The 15,570-nt window shown below is 39.4% G+C and overlaps 1 protein-coding gene across 7 annotated transcripts in view; it reads right to left on the bottom strand.

Annotated features, from left to right (window-relative positions):
* The window catches only part of mast4 (microtubule associated serine/threonine kinase family member 4), a 97,746-nt gene that overhangs the window by 30,261 nt on the left and 51,915 nt on the right, over positions 1-15,570 (bottom strand). For 2 of the 7 annotated variants that reach the window (XM_085280192.1, XM_085280193.1), the window contains exon 5: positions 10,867-10,947. The exons of 3 other annotated variants lie outside the window; for them this stretch is intronic. In XM_085280192.1, coding sequence (XP_085136318.1) covers positions 10,867-10,947 — 81 coding nt within the window. Of the gene's footprint in view, positions 1-6,199; positions 6,618-10,866; positions 10,948-13,355; positions 13,691-15,570 lie in introns of those variants that run through there. 2 more of the 7 variants (XM_085280198.1, XM_085280197.1) reach the window with 2 other exon arrangements.

Here is a 15,570-nt window from a genome sequence, read left to right as displayed (position 1 = left end):
AAAATCAACCGAGCGTGACCGAAGGTTACTGAAGAGAAAACAGATGATGGTTCCAACGCCGGAGAGATTGTCGAACGGAAGAGCCATAGAAGTTCCGTAGTGTGAAGGTATTTCTGCTATTTCAAGTCTGACAAAAAACAGAGTAGCGTGCACTGTAAATTGTGCCGAAAGCAAGTCTGGAAATGCAATAAAGCGGTGCATGCTCAATCTCTGACTGGAAGCGCTAATTCGTCATTCGGCTTTTGTCAGACTAAAGTAACTGTTAAAACTGTTTGAAAAGCTCAGCTATACAACAAGGAGAGATTGAGAATTTCCTTTGAGTTTTCAGTTTATTTGATATTGACAAAAGTTAGTCAATTTTGTCTGTTCTTCTGTAAAACAAACTAAGATTTATTTTTAGAATTAATATTTTGTTTCTAAGTGGAATTGACAATTTAGTCTGTTTCGTTTGTTCTATTTTGAAACTTAAACGCTTTAGCGGCTGCCTTTTGTGTAGTTTGCAATATTTGCCTTTATCTATCTGAAAAAGTCTCATGTTCCTTAAGTACATCTACCCTGTTGAACTTATTATGGGAAATAAATATTTAAATCAAAACAAGCTGCTGATTATTTCACATTTTACTTGTGAGCAACGGCACATTTAAATCTCACAAATATAGTTATTTGGCTTATATCGTGATAGATATCGTTATCGCCTGAAATGAAAAAACATATCGTGATATGAAAAAATCTTATATCGCCCAGCTCTAGTTGAACATATGTGATACTATCAGTTTTGTTCTGCAAAACATTTTCTCTTCTTAGTTCGAAACATGAGGAAATTGATCCAGGTCTGAAAGGGATATGTAGATGGTATACAAACCCTAAATGTCACCAATATTTTTGGAAAAAATATTCTTAAAACTGTCTTGAAAGTGTACCTGCAGACACCAAAGGTCTGACTTTACTATCAATCTACACATCCATTCCACTTATTCAAAAATAAATGTATTTGCCATGTATTTCTGCCATAAAGATCAATTACAAAGCCAAAGCTTGCCGTCAACATAATATACTCCACAGGGAGGCTACAGTCCTCGAGCCAACAGCCATTAAAATAAGAGACACCTTTAACAATAAAATCATCTTTCAGTCAACAAAAAGCAGGTTCTTTGCACAGCCTTCATAATATTTCCATATTTGTTGGTCAATTTAATACAGGACTATGACTCATGAGGAGCCACTGTGACCAATACCATGTGACTCAAAGGAAGGGCAGCTTTTAACCTTGAGGGAAAAATGAAATATTTCAGTATAAAAGTACCTTCACTGTTCAATGAAGTTTGTGCTGGGTTTATAATTTCAAATTAGAGGCTGTCAGTGGAAACACATAATGCCTGAAGAACATGAATTCACTTCAAGGTCAGACATTCAATGACACCCTGTTACATAACCTCCTCAGAGATGTGAACCATTTCCAACTGAATTTTCAAATGTTATTTCATATTTTCCTACAAACACATTTCTCCTCCATTTTTTTCTTTACTGAAGGAGAGAAAATGTTTTGAGGGAGAAATAAGACAACTGGCATGGAAATGTTGTGAAGTACTTTGCTGCAGTAGAGGAAACAGCCATACATGTTGGAGCTACAGAGAGAAGTCAGTGTCATCCTGTGTGTTGCAGTGAATGCACAGATTGATCAAATTGCAATGGCGTGGTGCAGCGTGAGCAGGCGTCCCTCATGATTACGTTAACACCGCTGCAGACCCACTCAAAGAGGTGCCACTGCAGAGCTCTCAATGTCACACCGGCAACAGCAAAGAGAAACAAGAAACTTTTATCACAGCTGATGTGCTGCAATAAGCTCTCAATGCTCCTCTCAAAAGACACGATTTCAGAAACGCTGCTAAGGATGATACGGCCATATTTATACCTTATAACAAAATGTAATGTGGCTTAGAAATGCTGTCCAGCAGCAACATAGTCCTGTACTGGAAGGTGTTTTTTTTTTTTTTTTTTAAGTGTGAGTGATTTTTGCAGCCCAAAAAGTGACAATTACAAAACTCCACTACGACTTGAGAGCAACGCTGTAAATGTTAAATTATAGTACTGGGAGCTAGATTTACCAACAATAAACTGTCATTTAGTCTTCACTATCAGGCTCTCACAACTGCTTGGTTACAATTACACCATTACAGTTACCATGTACTGTAAAGTTCCTACAAAAATCTGTATAAGTGACTAATGTATCAAAGCATTGTAGATTTATAAAACCAATCCACATGGTTATGGGAATGCTTCTGTATTCAACATTTAACAGCCACTGAAGATGCACACAGACTGCAGGTGATTAACTGCAGTCCAAATGTTGGTTACTGCTATCTAAACAATGCTGTCACTCAAACAAACACTGGAAACTACGCCACACATCCACAGAAATTGTAATCTAACTGTACAGCTACAATAAACACAACAAATCACCACTAAATTCATTCCAGCATTTATAGTCCCATTAATCTTTTTGTGCTCACTTTGCAGATGCCTCCTGAGGTTGCTACAATATCTTCCACTAACTTTACATTTCTTTAAAGAGGCTCAGTGCTAAATGAAGTAGTTGGACTTGATGGGACATGATTTTCCCAGATTAACTTTGGGCAGACTTAAGCAACTGAAAGAAAAAGTACTGAAAGAACGCACAGGAGCCTTCTTCCTTTAAAGAAATAAACATTTAAAGCACTCAAACTGATATATACTTAAAAATAACTAATTTATGTGTCTTCCACAATGCTCAGGTGCTGCTCGGTAGTTACCAAACAACATCTGAATATATCAGGCACAAGTTTATGGGCACAAATTAGATGCCATGTTAAAATAATATGTTGCTTTTATCAAGGTGAATAAAAGGTACAAAGGTCATTGTGGGTAGGTGGCTGGTAAGAAACACGGTGACATCATAGTATCAGATGTAGATAAGAACCTTCAGTTGTACCTGTGGGTGTATCACAGTAAGATTGGTGCACAAAGGGTCACTCTTTTTAAAGCCATCTGTTATAGTCACAATCTAAGTTAATAATATTCATTTATTTCAATTTAAAAGCGTAGCAGTTTTGGCTACAGTGTTTCTATTTTAATAATGCTGTTGTAGCCACATTAACCAACATTTTGCTACATTGTAGCACTGACTTCATTGCCAATTGAATTAACCAGACCTGGCAAGATATCGTTATTACAATGTTAACATATTTTCTCTCTTTTCAAGTGCAAAAAAACAGTCAGCTACATAGTTACATTAATATGCTTGCTCACTCACATTCTTGGATACAGTTTTACATTTTATTGACACCACAGAAACACCACAGGTAGCAGTTTTTACCTGAATATAACAGCCATCATAGTTTCAATGTCTATTCATATGTTGTGCTGGTAGGGAATGATGTGTCATAAAAGTGGTTTCTGTTTTGGTTTGGTTTTTTTCTTCCTCCAGCTAACTGGCTTCCATCCTGTTGTTTACAATACTTTCAGCACTGTTAGCACATTTAGCAGAGTAGCATCAAAGCTGAAATCATAGATGCAGGGGCATGCAGCAACCTCACAGGAAGTTGTTTAAAATAGCGCTGCAAATGTTCTTTTTTTCCCCCCCTTTTGGATATCCAATGAAGCACCAATGTATACGCAATTTATTTCAACTTCAATATTATGTGCCTCGTAAAACACAGATGTTCCAAATGTAATAGTTTTCTATCACAGCAGAAAACACGTTCAATTAAAGCGACCCCTCTAAAAGAATTTCCCCAGTTTCATAAACTCATATGGAGGATAACATGAACCAAAGTCAGAGCCGATGTATTGACAATTTTGAATGCCCTTTGGCCAACTTTCTTCTTCACCTTTTAAAGCCCAGGAAACACCTGCTCTGACAAAAAAACAGGAAACAAAGCAGTGTAGCATCATAAGCTGCTTGTAGCTTCTTGTAGTTATATTGCTACCCCACTGGCACTCAAAAATCCAAGTTTATCTCCCTACATCAGAAGGGAAATCCGATTTTGACTGAAATCCCAGTCATCCTTGTTTACTCTGGTTTCTAGAGCGAATCATGACTGTGGACATGTTCCATTAATCATTTATCATGATGGGGACTGAGTGAATAATATCTGGTACACAGGTTCTCGTAGAGGATCAAATTTAATGACATCTATTTATACCCTCTACGAGCATTCAGCCAAGTGAATGCCACACTGTCGCCCAATCAAGCTTCTTGTTGTTTCACCTTCACATTGCCCACCCCAGTGTTTGTACCTTCATGACTCCCACTCATTGAGAGATTTAAACAACTGCTCCTGGATTACTTCACAAAAAGACTTCCACAATTTGTGACAGCATGCAGTTCATCTTCATCACATTTGATGTTAAGCTGAGCTTTGGTAGAAGCCCCTCTGTGGCCACAGTGAGGGGGGGAAATCATGTTGGTATAGTGAAGCTTTAAAGGGGGGGATAAAGAAGCCCTGGGCAAAGATGATAGTGAGAAAGTAGGCCAGTATTTATGCTGTACTGCAGATGTGTGAGATTCCTGGAATGGATCCATAACTATTTGAAAAGTCTCAGTATTATGCAAACTTGTCCGGATCAGCAAACCATTGTTGGATTACGCACAAGCACTACTACAAATTTCTCTTTTAAACCACTAAAAATACTTTCCAAGGGTGCTCATAAAATGAATTCACAGCAGAGCTCATTTTATTTTTACCTTACTTTTAAGACTCCTTTTACAGTAACCTACATTACTCAAACACACAGTAGTTTCAATCTGTCAGAAGCAATTTCTTAGAATTCAGCTTGGTTACTTATTCGGGACACAGGAAGAGGCAAAAATAGATAAAGCCCTTTGATTTCCTTAGATTCCAGATAAATCTGAAATGTCTCATCCTGACCCATGTCAACAAAAAGCCATGTTTAATCTTTTTAACTTCCGCGAGTTTTGCTCCCCTGTCACAGCTGTCAGGTGAGCTGACAAAGCGCAATGACACAAATTGCAACTCTGTGCTGACAAACCCAAATTCAAAGTCAGACATACGACACACACCACTCTATTAATAGTATTTAAATACTTGCTGCTTGGGTAAAAAGCCTAGCTGCTCATTTTTGAAGGCAGCTGTTTCCTTTAAACTAATCCCAGTTGTATCTGCACCTTTTTTAAAAATATATATTTTCACATTTGGTTTATGACATAATTTACTTTGTACCTCATGTCAATTTGGCATAAATTAAATATTACAGAAAACAGCTTACTTTATCCTCCTTCCCTTTTTTCCTCATTACCAATGCTATAAGTAATGAAAAAAATATATAAATGGAAATCCATTCCAGCTCATCTCAGGTCAAAGATTTACTGGTATATAAAAAACTTAATATCTACATTACATTAATTATTTAATAATATTTGTGAATAAATGGGTAACTTGTCACGAACAGTGGGGGGAAAAAGACAAACACATTTATGAATAATGCAAGATGTCCAGAAAAACTGCCAGTCTCTCATGTTAAGCTATTCTGCACTGCAAAATAGGTCAGGACATGGATTAAAAATAAATTTCAGTATATGAGCTTCACCAGTACTGTAGCCATGTCATACTGTATATGAGGGGAAAAAAGGGATCAAGTGGCTTAGCAATAAACCAGTGTCTACACACACCAAATCCCATAAACCAGCAAAACATTTTTAATTCAGTCAGTCTTTAACATGTCAACTAATAACCGACATCAAAGCATGTCTTCTGGAGCTGGACTTTATACAATTTGTCAGAATAAAATACATTTTATTGGCAATGGACACATACTGAAACGAGATCAACAGCAAACAATTAAACAACCATCCCAATTGTCACATTCTCACTGTAAATTAATATGAATGATCCATGTGGGAAACCTGAGACTACCTCAACAACACATTCAACTGCACAAAGCAAATAACGCACAACAGGCAAGACGGCAACACCCAGCTTCTTATTCATGTTGGCCTCATACACCTACTACTGTAAACACGGTCCCTGCTGCCACTCAAAGCTCCAGAAACTGTGCATGTAAATCCATTTGGTAGAAAATAAAACGTTTTGCTCCGTAAAGACGCATATCTGAGCCTGACTACATTATTTGAAGGACCCTAACTAAAAAGCAGCACAGTACAAAAAAAAAGTAGCAAGTTTCTTCAATCTTTAGATGTTACCTTTGGGACCGACGCAGGCGAGCTCCACTGAAGAAATGTGGCATGTTAAAGTTGGACAGAACTGTCCACAAACTAGAATCCGACATTGTGTCCAAATCATGCCAAAGAGGGAGATGTAAAGGAGGCTTCTGAAGACTTGATGAGCAGAACCGATGGCTATCAGAGTTCAAGAGGTGGTGACCTCTGGAGCAGTCTTGACAAGTACTCTCCTTAGGTCCAAACTTCCTCTGCACAGGCACATCTGCAGGCAGCTGCGGCATAAACACACTAGCAGGGAGGACACGTTGTCCTCCTCTGTCCTCAAACAAAAAGTAATCCAGGGAGGATCCTGAACGGCACACAGTGTGTGATCCAGGTCAGGTGCTGACAGCCTCGACTGTTGCAGGTATATGACATCTAATACCAGCTGACTTTGTGTTTTCCCTTCTCACTGCGATTGCGTTCCGTATCCCAAACACTCACCGTCCTCCCTGCGCTCAACATGCTTCATATCATGTAACAGGCATCTACCACTTCACATCCTGTGAAGGGGGGTTGTGAGACAGAGGGGTAATGCATCATCAGCAGATGCTGCTGGGCATTCGCTACGTTCACAAACTGGCACCCCTCCAAAAGTCTGGTGGGTCAGTATTAAGCAGGACCTATTTGAAATTGAAACGCTGTGCTTCTCAATGGATTCTTCTGCTATTGCATAAATTCTTCGCTCCATAGACAGTCTTACCTCATTCATTTATTGGTGCTTCACCTTAACTACATCACCTTTGATCTATGACTCGTTTTTTTTTACTATGTAAAAAGATAAGTAGCTAAACACAATGCACACTGGGAAATCATCAAACTTTACAATGTTCAAAAAAATATGAATAAAAAAACAATGGCAAGCTTTATAAGTCTGATGTTTCAGGCGAGCAAAATAAATAAAATCTCAGAGCTAAACTTGGGAATTCACATGCAAACAATTCGCTCCGTCAGTTCAGTGATGAATGTAACTTCTGAGTGCTGCGCGTATGTGTGAGAGTTCAGGTCAGCTGATCACCGCAGCCTGTAACGTGCAAAGCATGCAGGCAAATTCTCTGAAGTAGCTGTCAGGTCTCCAAACAAAACAATATCTCAAACAAGAGGAACCATTAAAAGCTTCTCCCAAAGTAGTTTTATTCAGTGATAATTCTACACAGGGAAGAGCAGAGTTCAGCCCTGAAAACACACTTTACAGCTCCAGAGCAACGATAAGAGTCCCACAATCACATGCACAGTTTACAGTCAGTATACTGAAGATGGCACTTTCACAATCCAACATAAAAACATCTGTCCTTTCTCATCTGAGCTTCAAGTTGTAAAAAAGATGTGAACCTCATGTGAGCACATGCACACAAAGACTAATGTACCTTAGAAGATTGATTAAGAGTAACTTGCATTTTAATAAAGAGGACATGTCTGTTTTTGCTGATAAATCAGAGTTGACACTTGAATAAATGTCTCAAAAATATTGCACGTTTAATAAGAGCGTAAGTTATTTGGTTAACTATTTGTATATTTGTTTAGTTATTTATTTCAGTTATGTAAAGCATTATTACACCTAGATTTCTAACTATAAAATCTTGCTACAGCCAGTGAGATTAAGATAGTATATCATTCTTCAACCAGGACAACAAAGCAGTTCAAAGACAGGCTGCAATCCTCACTGAGGAAGTTCCAGGTCAGACCTGAAGACCATCAGGAAGCAATGAGCAATGAGTCTAATAACTTGCCAAGTATGCTGTCTGGAAGGGATTCAAAAGCTAAGGAAGAGAGATGGAATGCAAAACCAACAAAGACTGGCACCTAACCACTGCTACTTCACATGCACAATCTTTGGCGACTGTGTCGTCATCAGAAGTTATTTTTATCCGTGTAAAACCTGAGTTTGTGTGTGTATTCTGTCAGAGTGGCTCAGTCCTTCTCCCTACAGGCCAGCGTGACAGCCTTCACTCTAATTATGGCCCTGCTCCGTTTCTGTGTTCCACATTAGAAATGGCAGTTCAGATGGTTCAAAGTCAAACTTGCATAGAGCAGCATGAATAGGGAGGTCACTGCTTGTGCTGACATCACAAGTAGAAAAATCAGGGTTGCTGTGCCTCTTTTTCTAGTAGCTCTTAAAAGAAGGAATCAAAACCATTAAAGGGAACCTATTGTATTCATTTCTAGGTCCATATATTTATAATTACTATTTCACTCTTTCTATAATAGCACTGAATTACTCAGTTTAAAACTAATATGGAAACTATCTTTGTTTATGTTAAAGCGGGTCCTTGGGTAAGCTCGTCAGTTCATCCAACGGCTAAAATTAGTCATTTTAAAATTCTTTTGATTGGCTGCCCCTTGTAAAAGCAACATCTGAACAGCAGGTAAGAGAAGCGCTCACTGTAAGATCACTGTATTTGGCATGTCACAGTCTCTGAGAACATGAAAAGCCAAGACTAAGAATAAGTCAGCCTGAAACTGAGGATTTAGAGGAGTCAGAACACTTTGACTCGTGTGAATTGCCTGTATGTTGGATTCTATTAATCTAATGGTGACCATATTAACACTAATGGCGGTAAATTACTCCATAGGGTAACTTTAAACCAAAAAAAAACATTTTCAGAAAATGTTATTAAGTGCAGGTTCCAGTGGGTTAACAGTTCAACCAGCAATATCTCTGATTTTACTTTATTAGACCATATAGTCTAAATCTTCATATCTCTTAAAGAGCAAATACTCTGCAGTTTTCAGACCATGGAGTCAATATCTTTTAAGGCCGGATTCACCATCTTTAGCACTGCGTGAAAAGCCCCAGTGCCCTCAAGGATTTGAGGCCAGGGTTGACGCAGCAGTGTTGCTGACTCAGAGATCTGGCAAACAACTATGTTGTCAGGCAAAGAAGTTGAACATGGCTCAACTAATACTGGGACTAATATTCAAAGACAGATTTTGCAACTCTTGCCAGATAATATCGCATTCAGACACTGCTGTGCAGCCTTTAAATTTATACATCTCTTATTAAATGTCAGCAAATGAAAGGTTTAATTTCTCAAAAGCACCTAAAATCACATTTTAATCAGCACTAAGGCAGGTCACGACTGTCCATCTAAATATGAAATTGCAAAAAACATGAAACAAAACATTTTCTTTCTTTCCCCTTCCCACCATCTCTTCTCCCCTCTATTTTTCTTTCTCTCCCTCTCTCTCTTTCTTTCTTTTTCCCTGTCCTATCCCTCAGTCCCGTCTGTAACAACTGAAAATAAAAAAAATACATAATTAAAATAAATGTCAATCAAATGGACCAATATGGCAAGGGCATGATGATCCACTTGGTAAAGTAAATCCGCTAGGCATCTTCCTTGTCCTTCCGACAACAACAATTCTGATGGCTAAAGATCCAAAAAACAAAACAAAAACAAAAAAACAAAAAACAAAAAAAAAAAAACAGTTGATATATATATTGATATACATTATGATGGTACATGTGTTGCTATGTAATGGTCCTATAGGATCACCACAAGTGTTCTGATTTGGCTTCTTAGCTGTGACCATGTCCACTGGCACATGAATAAAATCTGAAAATGTCAATAAATATATATAAAAATAAAACCTTTCTACATTCTTGTATGGAGCTGACTCACTTAAATACCTGCTCCACTTGACTCTCTATGAAAGCTGAGCAGGAACAAGAGGAGACCAGAGGTGAAATGGGTGGGTGTTTTCATGCTATTCATTGATACAGAAAATTCTCAGAATTGAGCGTTTTGAATGAGCTGCAGAAAAATTCATTCCAAGTTTGATTCCACCCATTTTTCTTGGCACGTGTGCTTTAGATTCAGGCTGAATAAACCTGACAGAAGACCGTGGCACTCTTCATATCAGTAAAACATATATGTTTAATGAACTGACTCTAAGACTGTTCACTCAAAGTGAGCCAATGGTGAAAGAATATGCTGCAGAATGTTTGTCTAAACTTAATATAGGAGGCAAAAAAAACCTGCTTTCGCTAAAACTGTACAGACTCACAGACTGTAGAGAGGACACAAGGACACAAAGATCTCATCTAGTGCTTTCATGCCATGTGTGCAGACTGCCTGATCAGCTCACCTGTAGTTATACAAACATTACCTCACCAGCAAGATGGCTTCAACCTGACTCTGTCATTTCAAAGTGAAGCACACATAGTTGGCCCATGAACAATCGCAGTTTTAAAGCATCTGGCTAGGTATAATGTGGAGAACGGAGAGAGGACAGAGTGACACGCATCATTTAAAATCTAATTATAAACTATTTGAGATCTAACCAATAAGCCCTGATGTTGAACCATTACCAGCTTTTACTGTTTTGAATACTCTTCAATCCTAAATGAAACAAGCCTGGGATTCACACAGATTGAGACCATAATTAACTTTGATGTATTGCAAATGCCACAAATCCTACTTAGCACATGAAAGAGAAGCCTAAACCTCAGAACAGAGAGGGACAAGATGGGGGAAGGGGTGACATTATCAACATTATATAAGTATCACGTCCTCCCCTTTCAATGTCATTTCAATGGCAGATGATTTTGTTGTCGCGCTTGAGCCATATGACAGGTGAAGACAAGGTAACATGCACCAACAGGCCCTTCAAAACAAAACATCCATGGTTGAAGAACTCTTGCTTACCTCCAGAAATGAAAAGCGTGCAGTGGGCTGCACGGACTGCAAGGGCTAGTGGGAGTAGGGCTCAAGCTTCTGGGAGTGAGGCTGCAAGTTAAATGGACTCTAGTGAATAGTTGTCTTTTATCACTCTCTCTCACACTCACGCACACAAAGACAAAACCCCCACAACTCAGACACATGCCCAGATGAAAACAGCAGCATCATGAAGAGTAAATGATCCCTGTCAAATGAACTTAAGTTGTGTTTGAACAGCAGGTCTCCGAGGCATTTGTCTAGTTCGCCAGTTTTCGTTTAACATTGGGGATGTCTGACCTTGTAGACTATTCAGACTAAAACAAAACATGTCAATCATGTGCGTTCGCTAAAATGCTCATAAAAGCAGTTATAGATTAACCAGTCTTAACTGATTTTAGAGACGGTGAATCTCCTGTTGGTCAGCCCATACAGAATGACTTTCACTTTCTCTACTGTAGTCTATGTGGCCTCGTGTATCGAGTCATTTTTCAACATAACTGTCTGCTCTGCAGAATATTTGGTCCTGTAAAGGTGAGAATGTTTTACGACAGACTCTTCTGATGACTGGTACAACCAGAACTCTCCATGTGGTTTTTACAGTGACATTTCCCTGCTAAGCTTAAAACCACTAATCATTTCATCACAACCATTAAGACTTCATTCATATTGCCCAAGAACCACGACATGTGAACTGTAGATACTTTGAATCAGTAACACATGTATTAATTATCCAAGTTAGTTAGCTCCCAGATATGTGCCTTTTGCACAATATAGTCTGAATTTATTATTTATTTGTATATTTTCCAAAACAATAGAATTGTCCAAAACAATAATAACCATTTACAACTGGACAATTCCCTTGCTCTTATTCTGAAAGTTCATCACTGCTAACCATGTTGCATCTGATATCCTCATGTTGCTGTTGTACCTGCATTATCATAATAATCTTGGTATCGGGATCAAAATTGCAACTGACCAATCATGTTGGAATAGCTTTGCAATGTAGGGAAAAAAGGAAAAAAGTCTACATTACTTAATTTGGCTTGCTAGTGATTGGTTTGTGTGTGTGTGTGTGTGTGTGTGTGTGTGTGTGTGTGTGTGTTTTATAAATAGCACTAGCAAACAATCTTGGCTTATGCTAACGGAATACTGAGACAATGTCATTGGTCAGCTGTAATATTGATCATAGACCACCATTATTACGATGTTACAGAAACACCACCAGCACAGGGATATCATCGTGCACTAACCACCCAGCTGCAGTTAAGCAAAATTAAGGACCTGAGTCTGTCATCCCACAGTCTCGATGTACTCCAACTGTACTGGATTGCAGCTTGCAACAGCAGACCTTGTTTTGGTCTGAAGACCTGCTGCAGGGTCTAACAAGCACCTGCACCAAGCAGAGAATTGGACCTGCTACACCGAAAGAGCAGAACAGCGACTATTTTTATCAGCTGCAGTCCAAAACAGTGGAGTTGTAATCCATCCATTGAACGAGGAACTTACTTAATACTCAGTATCTGCCTCTCTAGTGTTTGTGACAAATTATATCAGGTATTATTTATTTTTTAAAAGCACTTCCTTTCATGCACTCCTGTCTACCTTCCATCACTACAATTTAAATCTTTGGGAAACACTGGAGAGGAAATTCAGTTTAACACTTTTGTTGGGATTCGCTGCCAATGTGAAAAATTATATCATTATATCATCACCAACCTTATTCAGAACCACAATTTGGTATGCCCCGACATCACAAGAGTATCACAGCAAATATAATTAGTGGGCGATGTTTGCTTGGAGATTTTTAAAATATGACATAATATATTATACAATCATTATCTGCTAAATTCCATTCCAAACATTTTAGAAAAGTCTAGTTTGATGGATGACTAACACTGTAAAAATGTATCCTGAAATGCAGATTTTAAATCCTCAAATGGAGGGAACCATAACAAATGCCTTGTTGACCTAAATAAAAAGTGTATGAAATCAAACCAATGACAAGAGCTGTGATAAAAGCGGAAACTGACATTTAAACCACACAGCCTTCAACGCTTCACTGCTTCATCTAACAAACATCGTCTCAACACTCTTGATAGGTGTTGCTCTGTGAATGCTTTCTACGTGTGCACTGTTTGCTTGTGTCACACCAGCAAGTAAAACATATTGTGCAGTTGCGGCACTCCTTTTTCGTGGCACGTTACAGTATCTGTCCATCACATGCCCGTGCATGATAACATAAATCTGTGAACATGAACATAAACACAGACACGCGAGCACATGTAAGCTGCTGTTACCTAGCTGTTAAAGATCTGGCTTTAGACTTCCTGCTGCAGGTGCTGCTGCTGCTAATGCTAACACAGCAAACAGCATAAAGCAACAGTAAAAGACAGCAACAAATAAGACACAGAGATGGATCAAGCTACATACTTCAGAGGAGCCGTCTCCTGGGTAGGATAACGGAGGAAAATACTCACTCTAGCGTCAGCCCTGGAATTCTCAGCCTCTCCCGCTGGGCTTTCATGGCTGAACTGTGCTCGTTTGCTCTATTGTGGTCATGATATGCATTCACACTGCCTGTCTACTACCCCCCCCTGCACTGACAAAGAGCCAAACCCAGCCACCACAGGACGATGAGACGGATTGGTTTTCTCTCCCCCGTATAAAAAAAGGGAGGGGGTTTAAAAAAAAAAAAAAAAAAGGGAAAAAAGGGGGTGGGGGGGCTACGGCTCTTGTTTTGGTCTTTCCACGTTCCACCTTGAAGCTGTCAAATGAGATCCTCAGTTGCCTGCGGAGGGCATGGAGGCAGGACAATACCCCTTCTCCCCTCCCCTAATACACGCCTCCTGCTCCTTCAAACACATGCACATTTGTGCCCCCCCACCACCACCACAACCCCTTCACAAGCTGGTGACTTGCTACGGAGCAGAAATTTAACGCAAGTCTTGGACGTGCAGTCACCTTGACAGACGCTAATGTGAGGCTGCTCCGTGCGATGTCAACACAAGCACAGGGATGATGTCATCTTCAGAAGAGAAACAAAATGCATCGCTAACTGCCAGTCTGCCTCCGTCAATGTACAGGAAGCAGGACTGTAAATCAAACTCGCAGAAATAACTGCAAAGATGTTTTTTGGTTTTGCTTTGTTTTTAAAGGGAGACATGCAGCGAAACTGAGAAATGATGAAGTGCTTGTGTTTAAGCTAGGGAGCCATAAACTGAAACTCAAAGAAGTACAGTAGGATGACGCACCCAGAGTGTCCTGGAGCAATTTAAAGCACCCTGAAAATTATTATTCATCATCAGCAAAATTATTCGTACTGCCAGACCATCAAGATCCCAAGAAGTTGAAATGAGTCAATGACTCACAGGAAATTATCTGTGAATGAGTTGCTGAGTTACAAAAGATTGAGGTTATTAGGAATAATTTGACATCACTCTGTAAAAGAAACACATTTCCAGAAAACGTGTTTGCAATGAGTCAGCTACAGGAACTGCAAAAGGTAGGTGCTGTAGGATGATGCTTTGTGCAACCTGGATTTGGCTGGAGAAATATAGAGGGCAAAGGAGACCTCACTCATTCAGACAGTACACTAATGAATTCTTTATTACTACGAACATGTCTGAGGAGCAAAGAGGTACTGCAGATGACACCAAACACTGCATTAACTGCAGACGTAGAAAGCAGGAAGTGCCACATAAGGAGGTGTAAAGCTGTATCTAGAGTATAAAAGGTCAAATGTACGGCTATTTAAAATGTCAAATATTTATTTTTTATTTATTTTATTTTTTTCCGGATGTGCAGACAGGTTTAAATTAAAATTAAAATTCACTTTTTTCACAATACTTTGTGCGCAAGGGTAACATTTTAATTCACTGCTATTGTAAGGGACAGTGTACTGTTACATGAATTATCACATTGGCTTTCTTGGCCGGCTTTTAAACTGTAATTTCTTACAACAGCTACAAAACACTTTCAGATGTGGTTGGCAATATGTTCTACATGCTAAATCCAATAGATTTATACTACCTTAATTCAAACTAGAGGTTACAGTCCTGGTCCTCTGCTAGAAAAGGGTGAAGTGCCCACTCCAGCTCAGGGACGATTTCCTGCCCCAAGTAGAGGAGTTCAAGTATCTCGGGGTCTTGTTCATGAGTGACGGGAGAAGGGAGATCGACAGACGGATCGGTGCTGCGGCTGCAGTGATGCGGATGCTGTACCGGTCCGTCGTGGTAAAGTGTAAAATCGAAGCTCTCAATTTACCAGTCAATCTACTGCTGTGGGCAGTGACCGAAAGAACGAGATCACGGACAGGGGTGAGGAGTTCAACCATCTGGGAAGGGCTCAGAGCTGCTGCTCCTCCACATCGAAAGGAGCCAGTTGAAATGGTTTGAGCAGCTGACAAGGATGCCTCTTGGGAGAGGAACACCTCGCCCAAGAGGCATCAATGGGGCAGACCCAGCACACGCTGGAGAGATTATATCTCTCAGCTGGCCTGGGAACGCCTTAGAACATCTAACCATCCATGCATACTTTCCTCTTACCTTTCTCTCAGTATATGAATACAAATATGTAAACCTTATTTAAAAAGACCTGAATTCAACAGCTTGCTTAAAGTTGCTCAGTGCTGGAACTTGATTCCTGGGACTGTCATCTAAATGATGTCACATTAAAAAAAAAAAAGACTTGTTA

This window comes from Mchenga conophoros, linkage group LG7 (genome assembly GCF_057382185.1).
Source record: "Mchenga conophoros isolate Kocher_MC1m ecotype Shallow Benthic linkage group LG7, M_conophoros_male_GT1.1, whole genome shotgun sequence".
NCBI lineage: Eukaryota > Metazoa > Chordata > Actinopteri > Cichliformes > Cichlidae > Mchenga > Mchenga conophoros.
The sequence above is the reverse complement of the archived record's forward strand: the minus strand, read 5'-3'. Positions and strand labels throughout refer to the sequence as shown.